Source organism: Babjeviella inositovora (assembly GCF_001661335.1).
Source record: "Babjeviella inositovora NRRL Y-12698 unplaced genomic scaffold BABINscaffold_8, whole genome shotgun sequence".
Lineage (NCBI taxonomy): Eukaryota > Fungi > Ascomycota > Pichiomycetes > Serinales > Babjeviella > Babjeviella inositovora.
Genome location: NW_017566845.1, coordinates 609,049 through 628,652, shown reverse-complemented (window position 1 = coordinate 628,652; position 19,604 = coordinate 609,049). Strand labels below are relative to the sequence as shown.

Sequence of the window (19,604 nt, the reverse complement as noted above, 5' to 3'; positions counted from 1 at the left end):
GGCTGACAGTTGGGATCTAAACCTTAAGTCTGGGCTGAAGGGGATTCAGATTGATTAGTGATGTGGGAACGCAGAAAGAGGAAATATGTAGGTGGACTGAATTAGATTAGAGCAATTAACGAGAATCGGAGCTTTACCGCTAATTGGCCATAACCAGAGTATGCTGTCATGATACAGCATATTAATTTCTGGGGATATGTTTCAAGCTAGACCAATTAGGGGTCCTCCTCCAGGCTGTACTTTGACCGTGCCAAAACGCGCGCAGGGTTGGGGCTTTAACTCCCACGGTAACTTTGACATAGGCTATTCATATAGCGCGAATATTATGAGAAAACATAACCATTTCTTGATGGAAGTTCCAATAATATTGTTGACAAACTGGGAGACGCAAGCTCAGCCTTCAGTGGCTGCCGTTACAGACGGCAAGGTGGAAATATAAGCACTATTAACTTGGAAGGTAAAACCCCATTAAATAGTCCTCAAGCATCTGAATCAAGTTCCTACAAAGTCTAGAGATTCCATAAATAGTATCTAGGCCTGTCTCTATATTCATACCACTAAAGCCGTAACTTGTAATTTTCCAGCTTCATCTATTTGAACTTCTCCCCACTGGATTACCTTGTAAGCCATAGTCCGATCTATTTATACCTCGCTGGCTTGGGTCGTCAATATCTCATTCATACCGCTGGTTTGTATTATCGGTAGAAACAAGTCCGGCTACTAACTCTTTCCTTTTGCCCCTGTCCAGATATTACTCCGGTACCAATATAACATTTTATCAGGCTTAAACATTGATATGCCATCATCTTTCACTAGGCACATTCGTATATCTACGTCCCAAGTGCCATTTGTTCACGGTACCCCTCAGGTTATGAGCACGGACAGCTGCACTGCACGCGCGCACCTTAAGACATTGCACTCGCTTCTTTGTCAGCTCTTCCTCCATCACCAATCTCACTCAACCAATGGATATTGACGAAGCGGACATTACGGTCCTCGAGGAACACCTTCTCACAACCAGTGCGTTGGTCAGGTCCATCACGCTCACGCTCAACACAGTCTCGGCCAAATTTTCGCAGTCGCGCACCAACCTCAAGCCGGTGATCTCCTCCACCAAGGCGCTTATCGCGCAGAAAAAAGATATTGCCGCGGGCTTGGAGACGCTAGCTGCGGTAGATGAGAGTATCCAGCGGATATCGGCCTTGGAAGCCGTGCTTGAGCTCCCGCTCTCGGCGACGGGACTCCGCAAGTACATTGACACGCTTGCGCGCTCGCGGCTGGTGCTCCTGGAGACAGGCAACCTCGGGGCCTTTAAAGGGGTTACAAGCCACTTTAAGTCGGTGGTGCACGCGGCGGATAAGAAGCTCGACCAGAGCTTTCGCGAAACGATGGCGTCGGTGTCCGCACCATACGACCCGGCAATAGAGCCGTTTCCGCTCGCCTCTACGGCGGCAATCAAGGACCTCAAGATCCTCATTGCACACAAGACATGGGACCGTGTGGAGAAGGACGTGGTGGATGCACGCCGCGAGTTTCTCCGCGCGTCATTGCAGCACATCGAAGCCGGCGCGCGTGCACGCGATGCACCGGACGTGCACGCAACGCGGGCACTGGGTGTCAAACAGTATACAACCTCTTTCTGCGAGATGGTGACCGCGGAGCACCACTTTCTCTGGGCGCTTTTAGGCGACACGCGCGCCGACTGGGTGTTTGGCGTTGTCTGCGATGCCCCCCTCAGGACCTTCCTTAATATTGTTGCCCAAAACGCGGAGTTTGCGATGACAAACAAGGCTACTGACGGACTAATGCTCTTTGATTTGATCGACGCACTCTCGGCGGCGCTCGAAGCCCACACGCGTATCGATGCCCACCTCGACGCAGTTGGAAAGCTAGAGATAGAACACAACCGCATTGTCACCCAGGCGCACGACTTGTTCAAGGAAATGTTCCGCTACGTAGATAGCCGTGTGGCGTCGGTCCTGCAAATGCCCTCGGATAACGGAGTATGCCCCGTAATCGTGGAAATCATGTCGCGGTTGCGCAAGTTTTCCAAATTCAGCGGTGCCGCGTGTGAAATCATTGTGAGCATGCCTTTGGGCTCATGGATCCCCAGCCCGAAGCCACAATGGGTGGGAGTTTTTTCGTCTGTGCTTACCCATGTTTCTATCGACGAGACCAGCGGCCCTGACATGCTATCTTGTTACTTCAGCGATCTTATCGATGCCATGTTGATTGCGTTGGAGCTCCGGTGCAAGGCTCTCGTGCCCAAGCTGAACCGCGCGACGATGGGCTACTTTTTAATCACCAACTTGACACTTATTGAGCAGATTGCGAAGAATTCCGAGATGGACCAGATCTTGGGGGCGAATGGGAACGAGCGCCTTGAAAAGTTGCGCAAGCGCTTCTTGAACTACTTCTTGGACGGCTGGAAGTCGGTCGCGAGCATCTTGATGGACGTGACCGTGATCTCGGGGAATGATACGGGGAAAATGTCGTCTAAGGAGAAGGACGTGATTAGGGATAAGTTCAAGATGTTTAACGCGGCCATTGAGGAGTTGATAAAGCAACACAAGAGCTATAATATTACCGATAAGGGGCTTCGCCAGTTCTTGCAGAAGGAGATCAACTTTGTGTCGCCACTCTATAGGCGGTTTTACGATAAGTACGGAGTTATGGACTGGGTGCGCAAAGGCAAGAATGTGAAGTGGGACAAGGAAGAGTTTGACGGGATGTTAGAGGGGCTTCAATAAATACAGGTGACATTATTATTCTAGGGGTATTGTCCGTGCTATTGGACTGTAGAAATCCGAGGGTTATGTTGGGAAATAAACTTCGTATATCTCCATACAAGTAAAAACAGAAAAAAAACATCTGCCGGTCCCAGGAATCGAACTTGGGTTTCCTCTGCCACAAAGAGGTGTACTGACCACTATACTAGACCGGCTGCTTATTTACACCAGATTCTGTGTTGGAATTTCTTCATACCTGCCCTTCAGTCAGTATCAGACCGTTTTGGACGAGATTAGCAAAAATAATATACTGTTTTTTTTTAGTAATGTTCACAGGGTAAAATATAGACCCAGGGGGAAGAGCCTTTTGTGTATATAAAGCAGAGCTAACAAATTTCCAAATTAAACACAAATTTAGCTATTCCAAGCCGTTGTATACTTTCACTAGCAGGATGGCTATGTCATATAGTCAATTCCAAGGGCGCGTAGAAAGTATATATTACAACGAAAATATTGACATTACTTCTATTGACTATACCATCACTTTGAACTCCAAATTCCCCCTGTTATTGATACATATGTCATAACGCGTAGGCGCTCACCCAGCCCCCATATAAACGCTCTACAGCACCATTTAAGGTATATCCAACTTTCTCCCAGTTGGTTTAACCATAATCTTTTCTCGTGAAAATATCTCCACCGCCAAAACCTTGACCGTCCAAACCGTCGTCTCCTGCATATAACGGGCTCGTAACACGGGCCAAAAAAGACACGACGCTATATCAGATACCAGACACTTAGCCCTTACAATCAATTACAAACCGTGTGTAGCCATGAAGTACTTAGCCTACCTTATAGTTACCTTTTTCGCGTTCCTTTCGGTCGCTGCTACGACGGACTTTGTTCCGCCTCAGGTGTGGAAAAACACCAAGTACGACAGAACGGTGCAGTTAATAAAGTCATACGTTAAGGAGCAGGTGACGGTCACCATCGCCAACACTGGTTCCCAGCCAAACCAGTTTTACTTCTTTGCGCTTCCACAGGATGTTATTGCGGACTTGTCGATCATCTCGGTTGAGCTCGCGGTCGGCAAGGAGCTGGTGCCTGCGACCATTCACCCCGAAACCAACGGCAACGTCGGTTTCGTCCGCGTGCAATTGCCGGTGCCTATCTCGCCCAAGTCATCCATCAAGATCAGCGTGACTTATATCTACACCAACCACCTCACCCCAGCGTTGCCTAAGATCTACTTCGAGGACGAGCACATGGTGGTGTTCCGCTCGTACAAGCTTCCGTTGGCCGCTTACGAAACCACAAACTACAACTTCGATGTCATGGGTGTGCAGTTGGCCAAGACCCAGGAGATTGCTTCTGCCGAATACGACGCCCAGAACTTGGAGGCGGACTTCCGTCGCGACCGGATTGTGTACACCGGCGATGGATCCGTCGCCCCGCTCACCTTTATGCCCGTGACGCTCACCTTTGAACGCAACTTTCCGTTGCCACGTGTCTACAACTTGAACCGTGACGTATGGGTATCGCACTCCGGGGAGTCAGTCTCCTTTGAGGAGTACTACGAGTTGGGAAACGATGCGTCTGCATTGAACAGGGGCTTTTCCAGAATTGAGTGGATGCAGGCGCGGATGGCGCAAAGGCACTCCTTTGCCATCACTGGATTGGAACTCGCCACCTCGCCTAACGCTAGAGAGCTCTACTACACCGACTTGGTCGGAAATGTGTCCACCTCTGCGGTTCCCGAGGATGGCAACATGTACATCAAGCCGCGGTTCCCGCTCTTCGGGGGCTGGCACTATAACTTTACCGTCGGCTGGTCAACCGACTTGGCACAGTATTTGAGGGTTGCGGGTAAGGACACTTACGTCATGAAGGTGCCGGTGCTTGCGGGCTTGCGCGACTGCACGTACGACAATGTCCGTCTCAGCTTCTACTTACCGGAGGGCGCGGTGTTGACCGACGTGGCGTCTGCCGTTCCGTACTCTGAGAAGATCGTGGATCTCCTTGAGTTGTCATACCTTGACACCAAGGGTCACACCAAAGTGACGTTGGTGTACGAAAATGTCGTTGACGAGTTGAGGAGCGCGGACGTTTTACTCACCTACGAGTACGACTTTAACGCCCGTTTGAGGAAGCCGTTCACCGTCGCTGCGTACATCTTTACGGCTTTGTTCAGCTACTTTGTCTTGACCAAGATCAACCTTGCCATTCGGCCGGAGAAAGCCAGCTCGAAAGCAACATAAGTAAAATTTAAAAGTTATACAGACCTAGATACTATATGTAGATTATAAGAGATGTGCAAGGTAAGGGCATATCTTTGGAAATAGCTCGGCGTCACCCCGGGCGGAGCTGACGTGCCAAAATACACTCTTGGACTTCAAGCCATAGCATCCAAAGGGAAACAATTTTAATGTCACATTTACACAAGGGCGGGCGATTCGCGCAAGCTTCACGTGGTAGAGTTTCAACCAAGCCATTATTAATGGCTCGGTGAACTAAAAGTCCATAAGGAACTTCCACCTTGCAAGGTATAAGATACATATCTTTGTTTGGCGATTAACGTTTAAGCGTTCCGACCCTAGGTCTAGATGACCATCTTCAAGAGGATAGCCACCGTAAATTTAGTCTTAGTCTTCATACACCTCATGTGAGCGCACTTAACTACATACCCGACGCCCGTCGTTTTGGAGAGCCTAGTTACATGTGAATGATCCCTTTTGATTGCTTATAACCCCTTCCAGATCAACTTTTCAAGCGATTCGCTTCGCTTGTTACCGTCCTTCAAGAAACCGAGCATTGACAATTCACTGATCCCTTGCAAAAACCACGACAAGGTGATCTTCTCCCACTTGAGATCTAGCTCGGCGTTATCGTCATAGTCCATGAGGAACCGGTACATGCTGTCCAATTCCGTTTTGGAAAACACCCTTTCCGCCTCCTTTGTTTCCATCACTTCCACTAGCAATGGCATGAGCTTATCCTTCGGGATGAGCTCCTGGAACGCGATAAAGAAATCGTGGATGTTGATCACCGTGTTGGCTTCACGGTACAACCTGAACAACTCACTGATGATGGGGTCAATGAGAATTGCGATGCCAAAGTATGGATCTGACTCCTCCGGTGTGCCCCCCAGACACAAAAGGTACTTGCGTGAATCCACAAGAGAATCCTCAACCGTGGGTCTCACACAGGGGCTGAAGGCGGATGCAAGTAGCTCGTCACGGTCAATCACGAATAGCTCATGGAAGAGAATGTCAGAGAGGGTAAAACTTTTCTCAGAGTCGTAAACCTTCTGATTGATGAATGTCTCCACGTGTTGGCACAACGGATCGATAATGCGCCTGAACACAGCCTTACCTTTGAGTGTAAGCCCAGCAGCACTCACACAATCTTCATTTCCAGACGCTAACTGGTCAATATCGTCGCCCAATGCAGTGGTGACCAAGGCGGCGAGTTCTGCGATTGTTGACAGGGTTTCCCCGAGCTTCCTAAGCTGGGTCAAGAATCTCAAAACCGCCGTGTGTGGGGTTTTTCTAAACGCACCAATCACTTCAGCAGAAAACTGTGAGTTAAAAAGCCGGTTGTCAAGTGCAAAATAGTATAATTCAACTTTCGGGGTGACGGTGACGTCGGCGTTGTTCTGGAGTAGCCTTACCAAGTCCAACCGGTCTAAAACGCTGTTCATAACTCTCGAAAAGTCGTCATAGGCTGCTGGCAAAAGCTTGAGAACAGCCTCGTCGTCCTCAAGAAGTACCATGATCTTTTCTTTCTTCAATTTCCCGGAGCCGGCCCCCTTTAATAACCCTTCGATGTGTCGCTGAAACGAGGGAAGTTTGCGGAGAGCGCTAATGTGCGCTTGGGTCAATTCTGTGTTTCCGCGGTTCTGCCCGCCGATTAATACCGACAAGGGCTGGGAGTAGAAAAAGGTCATGTAGCAGTACTTCAAAGAGCGGACGATGGAATCAATCGACTTGCTCGATTTGACCTGCTTATCCAACACGCTCAGCACAAACTTCGGCCCTAACGTGACGGAATGGCTGCCCCGATTCAACAACACCTGGTCGCAGATCTGGGTGTAGATGAACTCAGAGTTTTCTCCATCGAATTTGGTAGCGTCCAAGAGGCGAAGCGTGGTTCTGGGAAAGCGTTCTTGAAAAATTTCCAACGACGATGACACGCATAGGACTAATTTTAGCGGAATCTTGGCCGTCTGGAGCGAAAATAACTGGATGAGCTGTGACAATACACTCACCTCAAAGGCCTCGGCATCTTGAATGAACACCGCCATTCTTAGGCTGGTGTCGGATAATGTCTGGCCTTCGGTGGCGAAGTAACCGTCGCTCCATTCAGTTAGAGTATCCAAATCGTACCGCAACTTTTTACCAGAGCTGGCTGCAGGGGTCTCATAGAATTCATCTTCCCCTTCTTCCTCATCGTCGTCAGACTCACCCTGTGAGACTTCGTCCACCAGATCCTGAAAGCTTCGTACAAGCGAGGCCAACGCCTTTCTGATGTTAGGACACTGCTGAGATGAGAGACGTAAAACCTTAGAGGCGGGATTCAGGAGTATTCTGGCTTCAATCTGGTCGAAGAGTCTGGTATGGTTGGAGATGTTGGACCCCGGGAGAATAATGGCCGTAGATAGCCTTGCTGCTTTGTGAGTCAAAGGGCTCTCTACAAACCGTTTCATATCCTCGAGAAGCTGGACACCCGAGTTTACGAGAATTGTGTCGATCGTCGATTGTTGTTTCGCCCAGTACTCGTTATACAAATTCCATCGCATTTGCACATTATCAAGGGGCTCCTTTCCTCCTAGGAGTTGCAAAAAGGGGAGAAAAGGATCTGCTAACGGCTTTCCTTCAGGATCTCCCTTAAACAGAACCTGCACCTTGGTCTTGCTGGTCTTTCTGGCCTTTCTCCGATTCAACCAGTATGTTGTCTGATAGGTTAGTACATGGCAAGCATAGGGATGCAACTACTTACCTTCTGCGAGGACTCCTCGTCTCCATCGTACAATCTTTTTTCAACCATATCTACGGTAATGATTGGTGTGGATAGGTTGGGTACGGTTTAGCAGGGCGTTTTGCACCCGAAAATGTAGACTTCTGAACCTGAACCGATGACGAGTAAATGCAGGATGATTTTCAGATGAGGCTACTGTGTTTTTGGTCAGATGACTGGATTATGGAATATTATGAAGATTGAAACTATTTGAGGGTTATATATTTCACTTTATTCCTTAGGGGGAGGTTTTCCAACTTAAATCATTCAACAAAGAGCTCCTCTGACCACGTCCCCCGACATTATCTATTAATGGAAATGTCATAACAATGACAGGGATATATAGTACATACTGAAAACCGCGTTGCTTTCGCGGCTACATAGCGCATGACTGCTACGTATTAAATAAACTACAACCAGACTGTAATAAAGCTTTACTATCGCTCCAAAAGTTCGCTTGATCATCGCCAGTAAATCCCTTATTTTAAGGGCCCTTCTTTAGACCAATTAACTCGCCTCTTGCAACCTCACATCTAAAATTACACTTTAAGGATTGACCAAAATTGAGAATTTCCAAAAGTTAAACCAAAAGAAGGATACGAATTGCACTCATAAGCGCAGCCAGAACCAAATACGCACAGACGATATAAAAAAACGATCAGCAAAAAAATCACAATACAATTAAAATCCAAAAACCTTTCTGAGTGGTTTCCCGGATTCAGGATGTGGAACAGAACCGCTTCCTGAGCCCTTGGTGGATTTCTGACAACGGCAACTCTTCCAAGAAGCAGCTTTCCACGAACCAAACTTCCGGCATGGCCCACTTTTGTTAGCACATCCAAAAACCGATTTCAAGTTAAACTTTCCAGGTTTTGACACCAGACCAAAACTGGAAAGATACATTCTCGCTTCACCCCAGTACTTGCGAGCCAACTGATTCACTGCTTCCCGGTCGATCTTGCTCTGGCGCACCGCTTGGTTATATCTCGCCTTGACATAAGGCTGGACATCCGCCCACGCCAAGGTGTTAAAATTAGGAAGGTCGAAAGACTTCCATGATTCGTGAAGGAAGTTCTTAGAATCGTCCAATTGGGCTGGTAAACGTGACCAGAAATCTTGCAATGCAGCCGCAACCCTTTTTTCCACCAACTTGGAGGTGGAGATTGAGTTTTTAAGCCATTCGTAGGTTTTGTCCTTCGCCATCTCTTTGGCAACTTTGCACTGTACAAGCGCCACCTCGGTCCTTCTTTTGGCGTACTTGGCAGTGATAAGGTACACATCATTGAAGGTAACCTCCGGCGCGATCTCCTCCTGCTTCTCGTGCACCGTCAACGATCTCCAGCAGATCCCGTGGGTTGCTCTATCGTGGAAATATGAGGTGATGAACGGAGTCTTAAACAACATTGTCACGGTCATGGAGAGAAAGAGCCCCATAATCATGACCTTGGAGAAGCTAAACGGGAACGACCCGGTGTTCTTGCTCCCCAGCGATGGCAGATATCTTTCTGGAAGAGCCAGTACCAGAACGATTATGTTTTGGATCGGAGGGGTGGCTGGAGCGGAAGGAGAGGGTGTGGTGACCCCGCTGGCGAGATCAGTGCCAGCTTCACTGGTGAGATCAGAAGCAGGTTCGTCTCTAGCGACAATGGTGGAGATAGACCCCATTCTGGAAGATCCCATGACAGAGGAATCCATCATAGACGACTCTGTAGAGTCTATCCCTCTGGACTCGGCGGCGAATAGTTCTAAATTTGGCTCGGGTGTCCCTAGCGATGGCTCCGGCGATGGCCCCTTGGATTCGGATTTTGGGCGTTTTGGCCCAATAAACTCACTTCTGACTGAGTCGTCATCGGAGCTCAAGATCTCCCAGGAATCAATAATGTCACTAACGCTTGTCTGTAAATAATTAGTAATTTAATTCTTTTAACGCCTCCTTGGCGCGCTTATACCGTTTGCCACAAAGCCCATACGTACCATGATTGAGGATAAGACTGGTCGTGTTTCAGAGATCTTATCAATTTAAAGGATATGATGATTCAACTGGGCGCTAACTTGCTAAGCTTGTGGGGCAAATGCTTGTGGTGTGAGTACTTATCTTTGTGCCAGGCTATGCGCTACTAATCTCCGGTGCAGTACTTACTTATATCAGATGAGGTTACTTGTCGTTGGGAAACAAATGGTGTTGAGGTTGGATCAAAACTTATCAAAATTCTAGAAGGGTTGGAGGTTGGCGAAGAGCGTACAAAAGCGTAAGAACAGAGGATAGGATCAGGCCAACGCCTCCGAGAGTAGAGTGGTTACAAGGAACCCGGCCAGACCTTATCGCCTGCACCTCATGCGGCGGGCTTAATAATGTGGCGTTTTCCCCTTTGGGACGCATCTGCATTTGGTCCTAAAAGAGCTGTAAGCGGGAATGGGGCGGGTGTATAAATATTGTCTCTGGCACAGTCTATAATACGGTATTAAGGTCAATGTTTACGATAACTATTACACACATCAGTAAACACGCAGTAAGTCTAGCACTCGCTCCGAGGACGTGCTGTAATCTGAATTTTCAAGTCAAATAAGGTACTTATTCTGCAGGTGTACCACAGCCCTTACTCCTTGAGACTAAGACGGCGAGTTAGACTACATTATCTGGTAAGCTGGTGCAATAAGACAATAGGTGGCTAGTAAAATATCAGCTGGGCTTTGCTGCATAAGGGCTCCGATAATAACTTCTATGTAGGCGATACTTGCCATATATTTAATACTCTTTAATGTCCTCTTGGAACCCCTCTCAAACATTTAATACAATGATACTTTAATACAGCTAAAAATACAAGTCAGAAGCTCTGGTCGGAAGTTTTACCCCTAAGGCTCTAGATTCTGATGAGGGAGGAGACCTGTTTAGTTTCCTGATGAATCTCAGCCATGGCGTTGGACAACTCCATGAACAAACTGTACTGCTCCTGCAACACACCAATGATTGCGTTCATCCCACCGATCCCCTCAACAGCGTCTCTTTCAATCCCATTGACGGCCTCCTCACTGCTGTTCACCACAGCGGCGTACTCGGCCAACTTGGCTGTGTAGTAGTCGATCTTCTTGAAGAAGTAGTTGTTGAGGTCATTAGAGTTTATGCGGGTACCGGGAGTGCTCAACTGCTTGATAATCACGTACAATTTCTCGCTGTCCGCCACCACGTCGTCGCACAAGCTCTTCAAACTGGCCAAGTTCTTTACGTCTTGGTTAAGGGCCTGGTTGGTAGAGATAACCTTGGAGGACAAGTACTCAATATCGCGAGGGATGGAGGTGATCAACTCGCTGTGTTGCGCCTCGTCGTTTGTCAACCGCTCAGCCGTGCTCACCTGCTGCTGGATGCTGCGGTTCATCGCCTCAATTTCCTGCCGAATCGCGTCCGGCAAGTCCCCGACTCTCGTCATGGCATTCAAATTCAACTGTTGTAACTGCTGTTGAGGCTGCTGGGAGAGACCCCCCAAAGTGTTTCCAGAGGCGTTGCTACCAAATAGGCCCGTGGAAGGAGCAGCAGCACCAGATCCGGTGGTGGGCATGGAGCCAAAGAGACTGGTAGTCGGCTTGGCACCGAATAAACCACCAGAGGTGTTGGCGCCAAAGCCGGTGGAAGTTTTGGCGCCAAAGCCAGTACCAGCGGTGTTAGCACCAAAACCACTGGTTGTGTTATTAGCCGCACCAAAACCTCCAGCAGTGTTGGTCGCACCAAAGCCGGTGCCAGCGGTGTTAGCACCAAAACCACTGGTTGTGTTATTAGCCGCACCAAAGCCACTAGCCGTGTTGGCGGCACCGAAGCCAGTGGATGCCGCGTTATTAGAACCAAAACCACTGGTTGTGTTATTAGCCGCACCAAAGCCACTAGCTGTGTTGGCCGCACCGAAACCAGTGGATGCCGCGTTGTTAGCACCAAAACCGCTGGTCGTGTTATTAGCCGCACCAAAGCCACTAGCCGTGTTGGCCGCACCGAAACCAGTGGATGCCGCGTTGTTAGCACCAAAGCCACCAGTTGTGTTATTGGCCGCACCGAAACCAGTGGATGTCGCATTATTGGCACCAAAACCACCAGTCGTGTTATTAGCCGCACCGAAACCAGTGGATGTCGCATTGTTGGCGGCGCCAAAACCAGTGGATGCCGTGTTGCCACCAAACGTGGAGTTGGCTTGTGGCTGGACCGGGGCTGAAGAGCCGAAACTGAACCCTGTTGGTTTGGTGGCGCTGGCCCCAAACGCATTCGTGTTGCTTCCTGTATTGAGTCCGCCTATACGGTTAGTATTTGCAATAGTGGCAATGGGGAGCATTTTCGAGATTCACAAAAATATTCATTTCCCCACTATTTACCGTTTGACCTCTTGACATTACATACTCCCAAACATGGTTATATTCTGCCTCACCGATTATGATACTGTAACCCTCAGACTAGCAATGTATTTACCGTTTAGTTGTGATTTTTTCCTGCACTGACACGTGAGGTTACCCTCCAAAGAGATGTGCGAATTTGACGCCCACACTACAGCGGCTAACAGGCATGAAATTTAACAACGCAAGCAGCCGTTTTTGCTTTCTTCCACTAAGACCCACACATATTTCTCGTTTATTTTTTTTTGCCTTCATTGTACTACTACGTTTGCATCGAAATAGAAAAAGAAAGGACAAGAAGTGTTAGTTAAAGAATAGAAAGCTTACAATGGGTATGTGGATTTACGACAAAGACAGGTAACGGAGAGGAGATGGCGACTTGAAACTGAGGAGAATTGAATGGACAAAAAGATAGAGAGGAACCAAGTGAAAGCGATTAAAGGCGCCGATGAAGAGTTATGAACGACTGGTAGCAGGAATGCTCCGGTGAGGGGCACTGTGCTCTATCAATATCTACAAACCTTTATGCCTTTGACAATGCTTGCCTTGTGCACCAATCTTGAACCTCCTTAGCATGACATTTGCCGAGCCTTTGCATGGGTTGATGCTCTTGGAAAACTTTTTTCATGCTACAAAGCTTGTAAAGTTTTTCACCAGCAGTTCCCCCAACCACCAACCTTCGCGGCTTTACCCATGACTTCCACGGTGTAAGCTTTCCCAAATGCTTGCGCCTCTACATTACAATCTCTCACGCCCTCGATGACTTCGAATCCATACTAACCTCCAGGTATTCCAAAATTCTTCAGATTCATCTCGGAGAGATGGCCGATGATCTCGCAGCTCGTGGACGGGCAGCAGATCCCCGAGTTCGACAACCTCTACCTCGACATGAACTCCATTCTCCACACCTGCACCCACTCCAATGACGCGGACCTCACGGCCTCGCTCTCAGAAGAGCAGATGTACGCAGCGATCTTTGGCTACATCGACCATTTGTTCCATACTATCAAACCGAAAAAGGTGTTCTACATGGCCATTGACGGTGTAGCCCCACGGGCCAAGATGAACCAACAGCGGTCAAGACGGTTCAGAACGGCCGTTGAGGCCGAGAAGTTGCATGAAAAGGCGCTCGAGGACGGCTTGGAGATCCCTAAGGACCCGGCCTTTGACTCCAACTCCATTACCCCGGGGACCGAGTTCATGGCCAAACTCACCACCAACTTGAAGTATTTTATCCACAAGAAGCTCTCGGAGGATGCCGACTGGCAGAACATTGAGATCGTCTTGTCGGGGCACGAGGTGCCGGGTGAGGGTGAGCACAAGATCATGGAGTATATCAGAACCATGAAGGCGCAGCCGAGCTATAATCCAAACTTAAGGCATTGTATCTACGGGTTAGATGCTGATTTGATCATGTTGGGGCTAATTTCGCACGACCCGCACTTCTCGTTACTCCGTGAAGAGGTGACCTTTGGCAGATCGCGCTCCAAGAAGACGAACGACGTCACCGAGCAGACGTTTTACCTCCTCCACCTCTCGTTGGTGAGAGAGTACATGGAATTGGAGTTTGCGGATGTAGCGGCCGACCTCTCGTTCCCGTACAGTTTTGAGCGCGTGTTGGATGACTTTATGTTGATCATGTACGTGATCGGGAACGATTTCCTTCCGAACCTCCCGGACTTGCACATCAACAAAGGTGCGTTCCCGTTGTTGATCGAGACCTTCAAACAGGCGATGCGCAAGTCTGAAGGGTATCTCACCGAGAACGGTACGATCGACTTCCAGCGCTTGGCTGTCTGGCTCGAATACCTCTCTGTGTTTGAATTGGAAAACTTTGAGCGCGTAGATGTGGATATCGAGTGGTTCAACAGACAGTTGGAAAACATCTCCATTTCCGGGGAGAAGAAGCGCGATAGACAGGGCAAGATGCTATTGGTGAAGCAGCAGAAGAAGCTTGTCGGGGTCATCAAGCCGTGGATCACAGCTGCGGTGGCTGAAAAGGTTGACCCGGCCTCGGCCGAGGACCAGATCCCGTCGCTCGCTTTGCCGACCGAGGAGATCAGAGACAACATGGAGTTTGTCAAGAAGCTTGCCTTTGACCTTGGCTTCATTGTGGTTCACTCAAGGTCGCAGGACACCTACACCGCGCGCCTTGACATCGACGGTATCGATCCAAACGAGACCGAACAGGACGCCGAGGAGCGCTTGAACGACGTCAGAAAGGCCATCAAGCGCTATCAGTCAGCCATTCTCGTGGAGAGCGGCGACGTGCTCGACGAGCAGCGCGATCTCTACGACGCCAAGTTTGTTGCCTGGAAGAACAAATACTACAAGGAGAAGTTCGGATTCACCCTTGACAACGAGCAGGAGATCAAAGACTTGACCCACAACTATCTCGAGGGGTTGCAGTGGGTCTTGTACTACTACTACCAGGGGTGTCAATCGTGGCCATGGTACTACAAGTACCACTACGCGCCACGTATCTCCGACATCAAACGCGGCTTGGACGTGATCATCAACTTCGACATGGGGGTTCCGTTCAGACCGTTCCAGCAGTTGATGGCGGTGTTGCCGGCCAGATCGTCGAACCTCATCCCAGCCTGCTACAGACCGTTGATGCTTGACGAGAGATCGCCGATCATCGATTTCTACCCGAACGACGTGGAGGTGGACAAAAACGGCAAGACTGCCGAGTGGGAGGCCGTCGTCAAGTTGTCTTTCGTCGAACAGGACCGCCTCGTGGCCGCGATGAGCAAGTACGATAACCAGTTATCGGCGGAGGAAAAGTTCCGCAACTCCTTTGGCAAGGACTTGAAGTTTGCCTACAACCCGCAGTCCGACAGGGTTTACGGCTCTTCCTTGCCGGGTGTGTTTGGTGACATTGAGCATGATCACTGTATCGAAGACGAGTTCAAGCTTCCGTCGGTCGAGGGGCTCCCTATTCTCTCCCGCTTGTGCGACGGTGCCAAGCTTGGGACCGAGGCTTTGGCCGGTTTCCCGTCGTTGCACTCTATTACGTTCTCGGCGAAGTTGGCCCAGAACAGCACTTTGGTGTTCCAGCAGCCATCACGCTCCCAGTCGATGGTGTTGTCGATCGAAAACGCCTATGCGGCACTCCTGCCGGAGCAGTTTGCGCAAAAGTTTGTCGGCAAGATTGTCTATGCTAGATGGCCGTTTTTGCGCGAGGTCAAGGTGGTGAGTGTCCAGGATGGTGTGTTTGCGTACGAGCAGGTGAAACATGCCGGTGGGAAGAAGGTGGTGGGGCACCCGATTGACGACGTTAGACAGTACAACATGACCAAGAACAACGCCGTCAGTGCGTACATTAAGACCAAGGGGGTCCATCTCGGGCGCGTTGAGGCGTTGGTGTTTGTTAAGCCGGTTTCCGGGTTGATGCGCACCAGCAAGGGTGCCTACACCAAGACCTTTGCCAAGCAGGAGGAAGTGTACCCTATCCAGTTGATTGTCAAAGGCGTGACCAATGAGGATCATCGTTACAAGGAAAGAGAGGCGCTTCCAATCGACCAGGAGTTCCCGTTGAATTCCACCGTAGTGTACAAGGGCTCCATGGCGTATGGGTCGTCTGCGGTGATCACCGGGCACTCGCTCGAGACCAACACTGTCAATCTCCACCTTAGCACGTGTCCAGAGGAGCCGGAGATCGGACATTTTGTGGCGGACAAGGAGAGACACGACATCAGGTACTTCCAGTCGTTCGAGGTGTCCAAACGGCTTCACCTCCACCCGTTGTTCTTGTCCAAGATCACATCGTCTTACATGATTGAGAACGAAAAGGGCGGCAGAGTCAATATCGGTTTGGAGTTGAAGTTTGAGGCGAAGCGTCTCAAGGTTTTGGGCTACACCAGGCGTAACGACCGCGGTTGGGAGTTTAGTTTTGTTGCGGTGAACCTCTTGAAGGAGTACGCCAACCAGTTCCCAAAGTTGTGGGCCAACTTGCAGGCCTCCCGCAGCAACGTGCCGACTGCCAAGGAGTTGTTCCAGATCAGCGACCTGAAGTTGTTGGAGCAGGAAATCAAAAAAGTGGTCTCCTGGGTTAGAAACGTCAAGAATAGCTTTATTCAAGTTTCGTTGGAGAGCGACGCATTGACCAGAATGGGGATCAGCGTGGTTGAGAACGAGATCGAGGCCTACCGCGCCAACCCACCGCCAACAGCCACCAAGGGGCTCAAGAACGTGCCTAGAGACGCGATTCTCGATCCGGCCTCCTCGCACCAGTTGCTCACCACCCAGAGGTTCAACTTGGGTGACAGAGTCGTGTACGTGCAGGCATCCGGGAAGGTACCTGTCTTTTCCAAGGGTACGGCCGTTGGGGTTACCAGCGTGGGGCCTAAGGTTACCGTCCAGGTGGTCTTTGACGACGCGTTAATGTCGGGGAGCAACATGGATGGCAGATTGAGAACCAACAGAGGGTTGTCCTTGGATTCGTCTGTGTTGTTGAATATTTCGTACAAGCAGTTGATTTTCCATAGCAAGGCGTCGAAGGAGAAGGAGGCAAAGAAGGCAAAGGCAAAGACTCTGCCAAAGGCAGTGAAGGCTCCGCAGCCGAAGGCTTTCAAGGCGAGTGGTAAGGTCACTGGCAAGGTCAACGGTAAAACTAACGCCGAAGAGGCTTTGGTTGCCGACTCCAAGAAAGAACTCTTGTCCATTCTCACCAAGAAGAAGAACGTCTCCGAGCCTACCGATCCCTCCGCCGAGGTTAGTACGCTTGAGCACGACGGCGCGGTAAAGCAGGTATACGGTAAGATCTTCAATGACGTCATGTCGCACGGTGTGGCGCCAGTGAGTGTTCCAATGCCGTTCCAGGCGCCAGCGAACATCGCGGCTTCCCAGGAGTTGACCTCCATGTTGCGTGGTGAGAACGGCGCCCCGTCTCCTGAAAGCATCCCAAAGCCAAAGAGCCGTGGTAAGTCTAACAGGGGTCGTGGTCGTGGCAGAGGTGGCAGCGGTAAGGAGGAGAAAGAGGTCCAGACCCATACTTGATGTTTTTTATTATGTGTTATACGGTGTTACAACCCGCTTATATTTATTATTAATGTGTTGTAGATATAGATTCTGTTAGAGGCTGGTGGTAGATGGGGTTTCCGAAGCCATTAAAGTGTAAGAGCGGTCAAGCAAAGTGGCCGGCCCTCCTGCCCCATTGTTAGATAGTCCCATAGCCAGCGTTATTCGGTATTTGCCATACTCCAAATCGACAATGTCCTGTTAATATTTGATAAAATCCTTCAAAAAGTATCCGGGAAAGAAGAGGGCCAGGCATTAAATGTATGATCAGGCTGACTCAGCTTTAGGGAGCGAATATTCTATGGCTAGTGCTTAATATCGGTGTCTCTTAGAATACATGCAAGATCTCGCCTACTCTATCCGGTCCGGTGCCTCCTACCGACTTGGCGTATGCTCCGAATAGTAAATGCCTACGCATACCACTGTACTATTTTAGCACCTGCCTTAACATCAATCTTGTAGCTTATTACTACTCATATATTACAATATTCTACCGCGTCCGACGCTTTACATCTTCCGCGGGTTGTTGTGGATCACGCCTATTCCTTTTTAAACATCCCCGACTGTTGCTGCAACTGTGTGTCGATATAGTTGTGCTGGTCAAGCGGCCGCGCGCTCTCACCGTGTGCCTCCTCACGCGCGGCGCTCAAAAGCGTTGAGATCGAGTTGTTCCCCGCGTTTCCGCTGGTGAAAATGTTGGCGCTGTCAGCTGTCGCGTTTTGCAGGTACGCATTTTGCCCCTGTACGCCCTGCACCATACGAAGCGAGCCTTGCGCCAAGTTGTTAAACTCATTCAACGTCTGTTGGTACTGCTGCTGCTGCTGCTGCTGGTACTGCTGTTGCTGCTGTTGGTGGTGATGGTGCTGCAACTGCTGCTGCTGGAGAATGGTGTCCATGTCGGAGCCCATGAGCTTGTTCATCACCTTTGCCTCCTGAATCGGCTCCTTGTTGCGGGCGCCGCGCTTGGAGTTCTTGCTGCGGTCGATCATCCCGTGGTTGTGCTCGCCATTGACCATCTTTAAAATCCAGAGGTCGTTCTTGTAGTTCGCTACCAAGCGGTACGGACACTTGACACGCTTGGAGAACCCGTTGCGTTTACGGTCGCCCTTGACGGTGGTACGATAGTTGCCAAACTTGTCGCACGTGAAGTAAATGGCGTACGACTTGGACGAGTTGATCACCACGTTGCACTTCTCCATCCCGGACAACGTGTTCTTCACAAATGCCTTCAACTGCTCCTTCTCCGGGAACTGCGCAATCACCTGATTCGGCTTGTACGACGACTTCAACGTTGGCTGGCTGGTGGCTGGCTCGATCAACTGCTGGTTTGGCGGCTGATTATTGCTCGCGCGAGCGGACGCCGACACCGCTGCGGTCGCGAGCGGAAGGTGCATTCCGTCGCCCATCAGGATGTTTGCGAGATTGTTGCCGAGGTGCACGTCGTTCTGGGAGCCCTGCCTCAAGGTCTCGCTGGCAATAAGGCCGCTACCGTACGCCTGGTACGCCGGTGCGGAGTTGTACAACTGCGCCTGCTGCGCGAGGTACTGGTCGTGGGGCACGTTGTTGGACATGATGGTTGGTACGATGTTAGCAAAGAGTGTTAGAGATCCCTGTATACAGCTATGTGTAGGATAAGAGATTGTTGTGAAAGGAATAAAAAGGAGGGTGGGATTATTTGCAGGAGGGGGCGGGTGTAGGATATTTATGACTGTTGCGGTGAGAAATTTTCTGTGCAGGGTAACTCGGGCCCAAAACAGGAAATCCCGCAGCAAGCGGGACAAAGGCAGCGCAGAGTGACGAGGGAGTCTATAGCAAGCTGATCACCATGTATTAGCGTTGCAAAGTTATTAGACGTTTAGATTACGGTACGGAAATTATTTTGGTGCCAATATGGGTCACACCGTGGAGCGATAGAGTGGCTTGGGGTGGATTTCTGAATGGGAAAGAGTTGGCACAACGCCAGACGAGGAGAAGCTCTAGACTACATCGGAAGGCACAGTCGAGCAAAGCAATATACGGTTCTGTTAGACAATTTATTCCGGTGAATTGAGTGTTTATAGAGTCATACCAGGGGATGTATTTCGGTGACAAGGGGTATTTGCGGCCCAGTCGCTCAAATGGAAACCAAAACAAAACACAAGCACGTGATTATGGCCAAGAATGGTAACTTTTAACTGGTCTGTAAAAGCGGCATGCATGTGCAGCGGGCCGGTGCTTGTAGATACTCTGCGTCCCAAACTGTACTTTCTGTGTCGACAATTCACAGTATTGGAAATTGGTCCATGAATTTCCTCACAGCTATTTCGACGATGGCTTGGACAAGTTTCCATGCGTCAGATCGTTGATGCTTAGGAGAATGAGAGCTATAACCTACACCACATTTGAAAAATTCGTGTAATCATATAAACCATAAACAACCGTGAAGCATGAACCAAACCAATACAAAGTAAAAAAAAAAAAAAAAAA

The 19,604-nt window shown here is 49.7% G+C and overlaps 7 protein-coding genes and 1 non-coding gene across 8 annotated transcripts; 2 read left to right on the top strand and 6 right to left on the bottom strand.

Annotated features, from left to right (window-relative positions):
* The first annotated feature begins 955 nt into the window (after positions 1-955).
* EXO70 (GTP-Rho binding exocyst subunit) lies at positions 956-2,776 on the top strand. The gene has a single exon (XM_019129241.1). The coding sequence runs from the start codon at positions 966-968 to the stop codon at positions 2,748-2,750; it is 1,785 nt and encodes a 594-aa protein (XP_018984526.1). The 5' UTR covers positions 956-965; the 3' UTR covers positions 2,751-2,776.
* A 96-nt stretch (positions 2,777-2,872) lies between these two features.
* BABINDRAFT_t238 lies at positions 2,873-2,944 on the bottom strand. The gene has a single exon. It is a non-coding gene; the product is annotated as a tRNA-His (tRNA).
* A 589-nt stretch (positions 2,945-3,533) lies between these two features.
* On the top strand, positions 3,534-5,140 carry OST1 (dolichyl-diphosphooligosaccharide--protein glycotransferase subunit). The gene has a single exon (XM_019127218.1). It carries the CDS (start codon positions 3,563-3,565, stop codon positions 4,985-4,987), a length of 1,425 nt encoding a protein of 474 aa, XP_018984525.1. The 5' UTR covers positions 3,534-3,562; the 3' UTR covers positions 4,988-5,140.
* A 329-nt stretch (positions 5,141-5,469) lies between these two features.
* Positions 5,470-7,775, bottom strand: ORC3 (origin recognition complex subunit 3; the record flags this gene model as incomplete). Its single annotated transcript, XM_019130532.1, has 2 exons — positions 5,470-7,683; positions 7,728-7,775. The coding sequence occupies 2 exons, from the start codon at positions 7,773-7,775 to the stop codon at positions 5,470-5,472; spliced, it is 2,262 nt and encodes a 753-aa protein (XP_018984524.1).
* Positions 7,776-8,426: 651 nt separating this feature from the next.
* On the bottom strand, positions 8,427-9,641 carry BABINDRAFT_162237 (uncharacterized protein; the record flags this gene model as incomplete). Its single annotated transcript, XM_019129240.1, has 1 exon — positions 8,427-9,641. A coding segment is annotated over one exon (1,215 nt), but the record flags the coding sequence as incomplete, so codon positions are not given.
* Positions 9,642-10,391: 750 nt separating this feature from the next.
* Positions 10,392-12,113, bottom strand: BABINDRAFT_162234 (beta strand repeat-containing protein). Its single transcript, XM_019129239.1, has one exon. The coding sequence runs from the start codon at positions 12,056-12,058 to the stop codon at positions 10,607-10,609; it is 1,452 nt and encodes a 483-aa protein (XP_018984522.1). The 5' UTR covers positions 12,059-12,113; the 3' UTR covers positions 10,392-10,606.
* A 5,558-nt stretch (positions 12,114-17,671) lies between these two features.
* BABINDRAFT_162233 (uncharacterized protein) lies at positions 17,672-18,779 on the bottom strand. Its single transcript, XM_019129238.1, has one exon. The coding sequence runs from the start codon at positions 18,707-18,709 to the stop codon at positions 17,678-17,680; it is 1,032 nt and encodes a 343-aa protein (XP_018984521.1). The 5' UTR covers positions 18,710-18,779; the 3' UTR covers positions 17,672-17,677.
* A 55-nt stretch (positions 18,780-18,834) lies between these two features.
* On the bottom strand, positions 18,835-19,508 carry BABINDRAFT_162232 (uncharacterized protein). The gene has a single exon (XM_019129237.1). The coding sequence runs from the start codon at positions 19,466-19,468 to the stop codon at positions 19,193-19,195; it is 276 nt and encodes a 91-aa protein (XP_018984520.1). The 5' UTR covers positions 19,469-19,508; the 3' UTR covers positions 18,835-19,192.
* Between the last annotated feature and the right edge of the window lie 96 nt (positions 19,509-19,604).

Excerpts from the sequence above, each read along its gene's own strand:
- BABINDRAFT_162233 (XM_019129238.1), bottom strand. The coding sequence starts at position 18,709 with ATGTCCAACAACGTGCCCCACGACCAGTACCTCGCGCAGCAGGCGCAG.
- OST1 (XM_019127218.1), top strand. The coding sequence starts at position 3,563 with ATGAAGTACTTAGCCTACCTTATAGTTACCTTTTTCGCGTTCCTTTCG.
- BABINDRAFT_162234 (XM_019129239.1), bottom strand. The coding sequence starts at position 12,058 with ATGCTCCCCATTGCCACTATTGCAAATACTAACCGTATAGGCGGACTC.
- EXO70 (XM_019129241.1), top strand. The coding sequence starts at position 966 with ATGGATATTGACGAAGCGGACATTACGGTCCTCGAGGAACACCTTCTC.
- BABINDRAFT_162232 (XM_019129237.1), bottom strand. The coding sequence starts at position 19,468 with ATGGAAACTTGTCCAAGCCATCGTCGAAATAGCTGTGAGGAAATTCAT.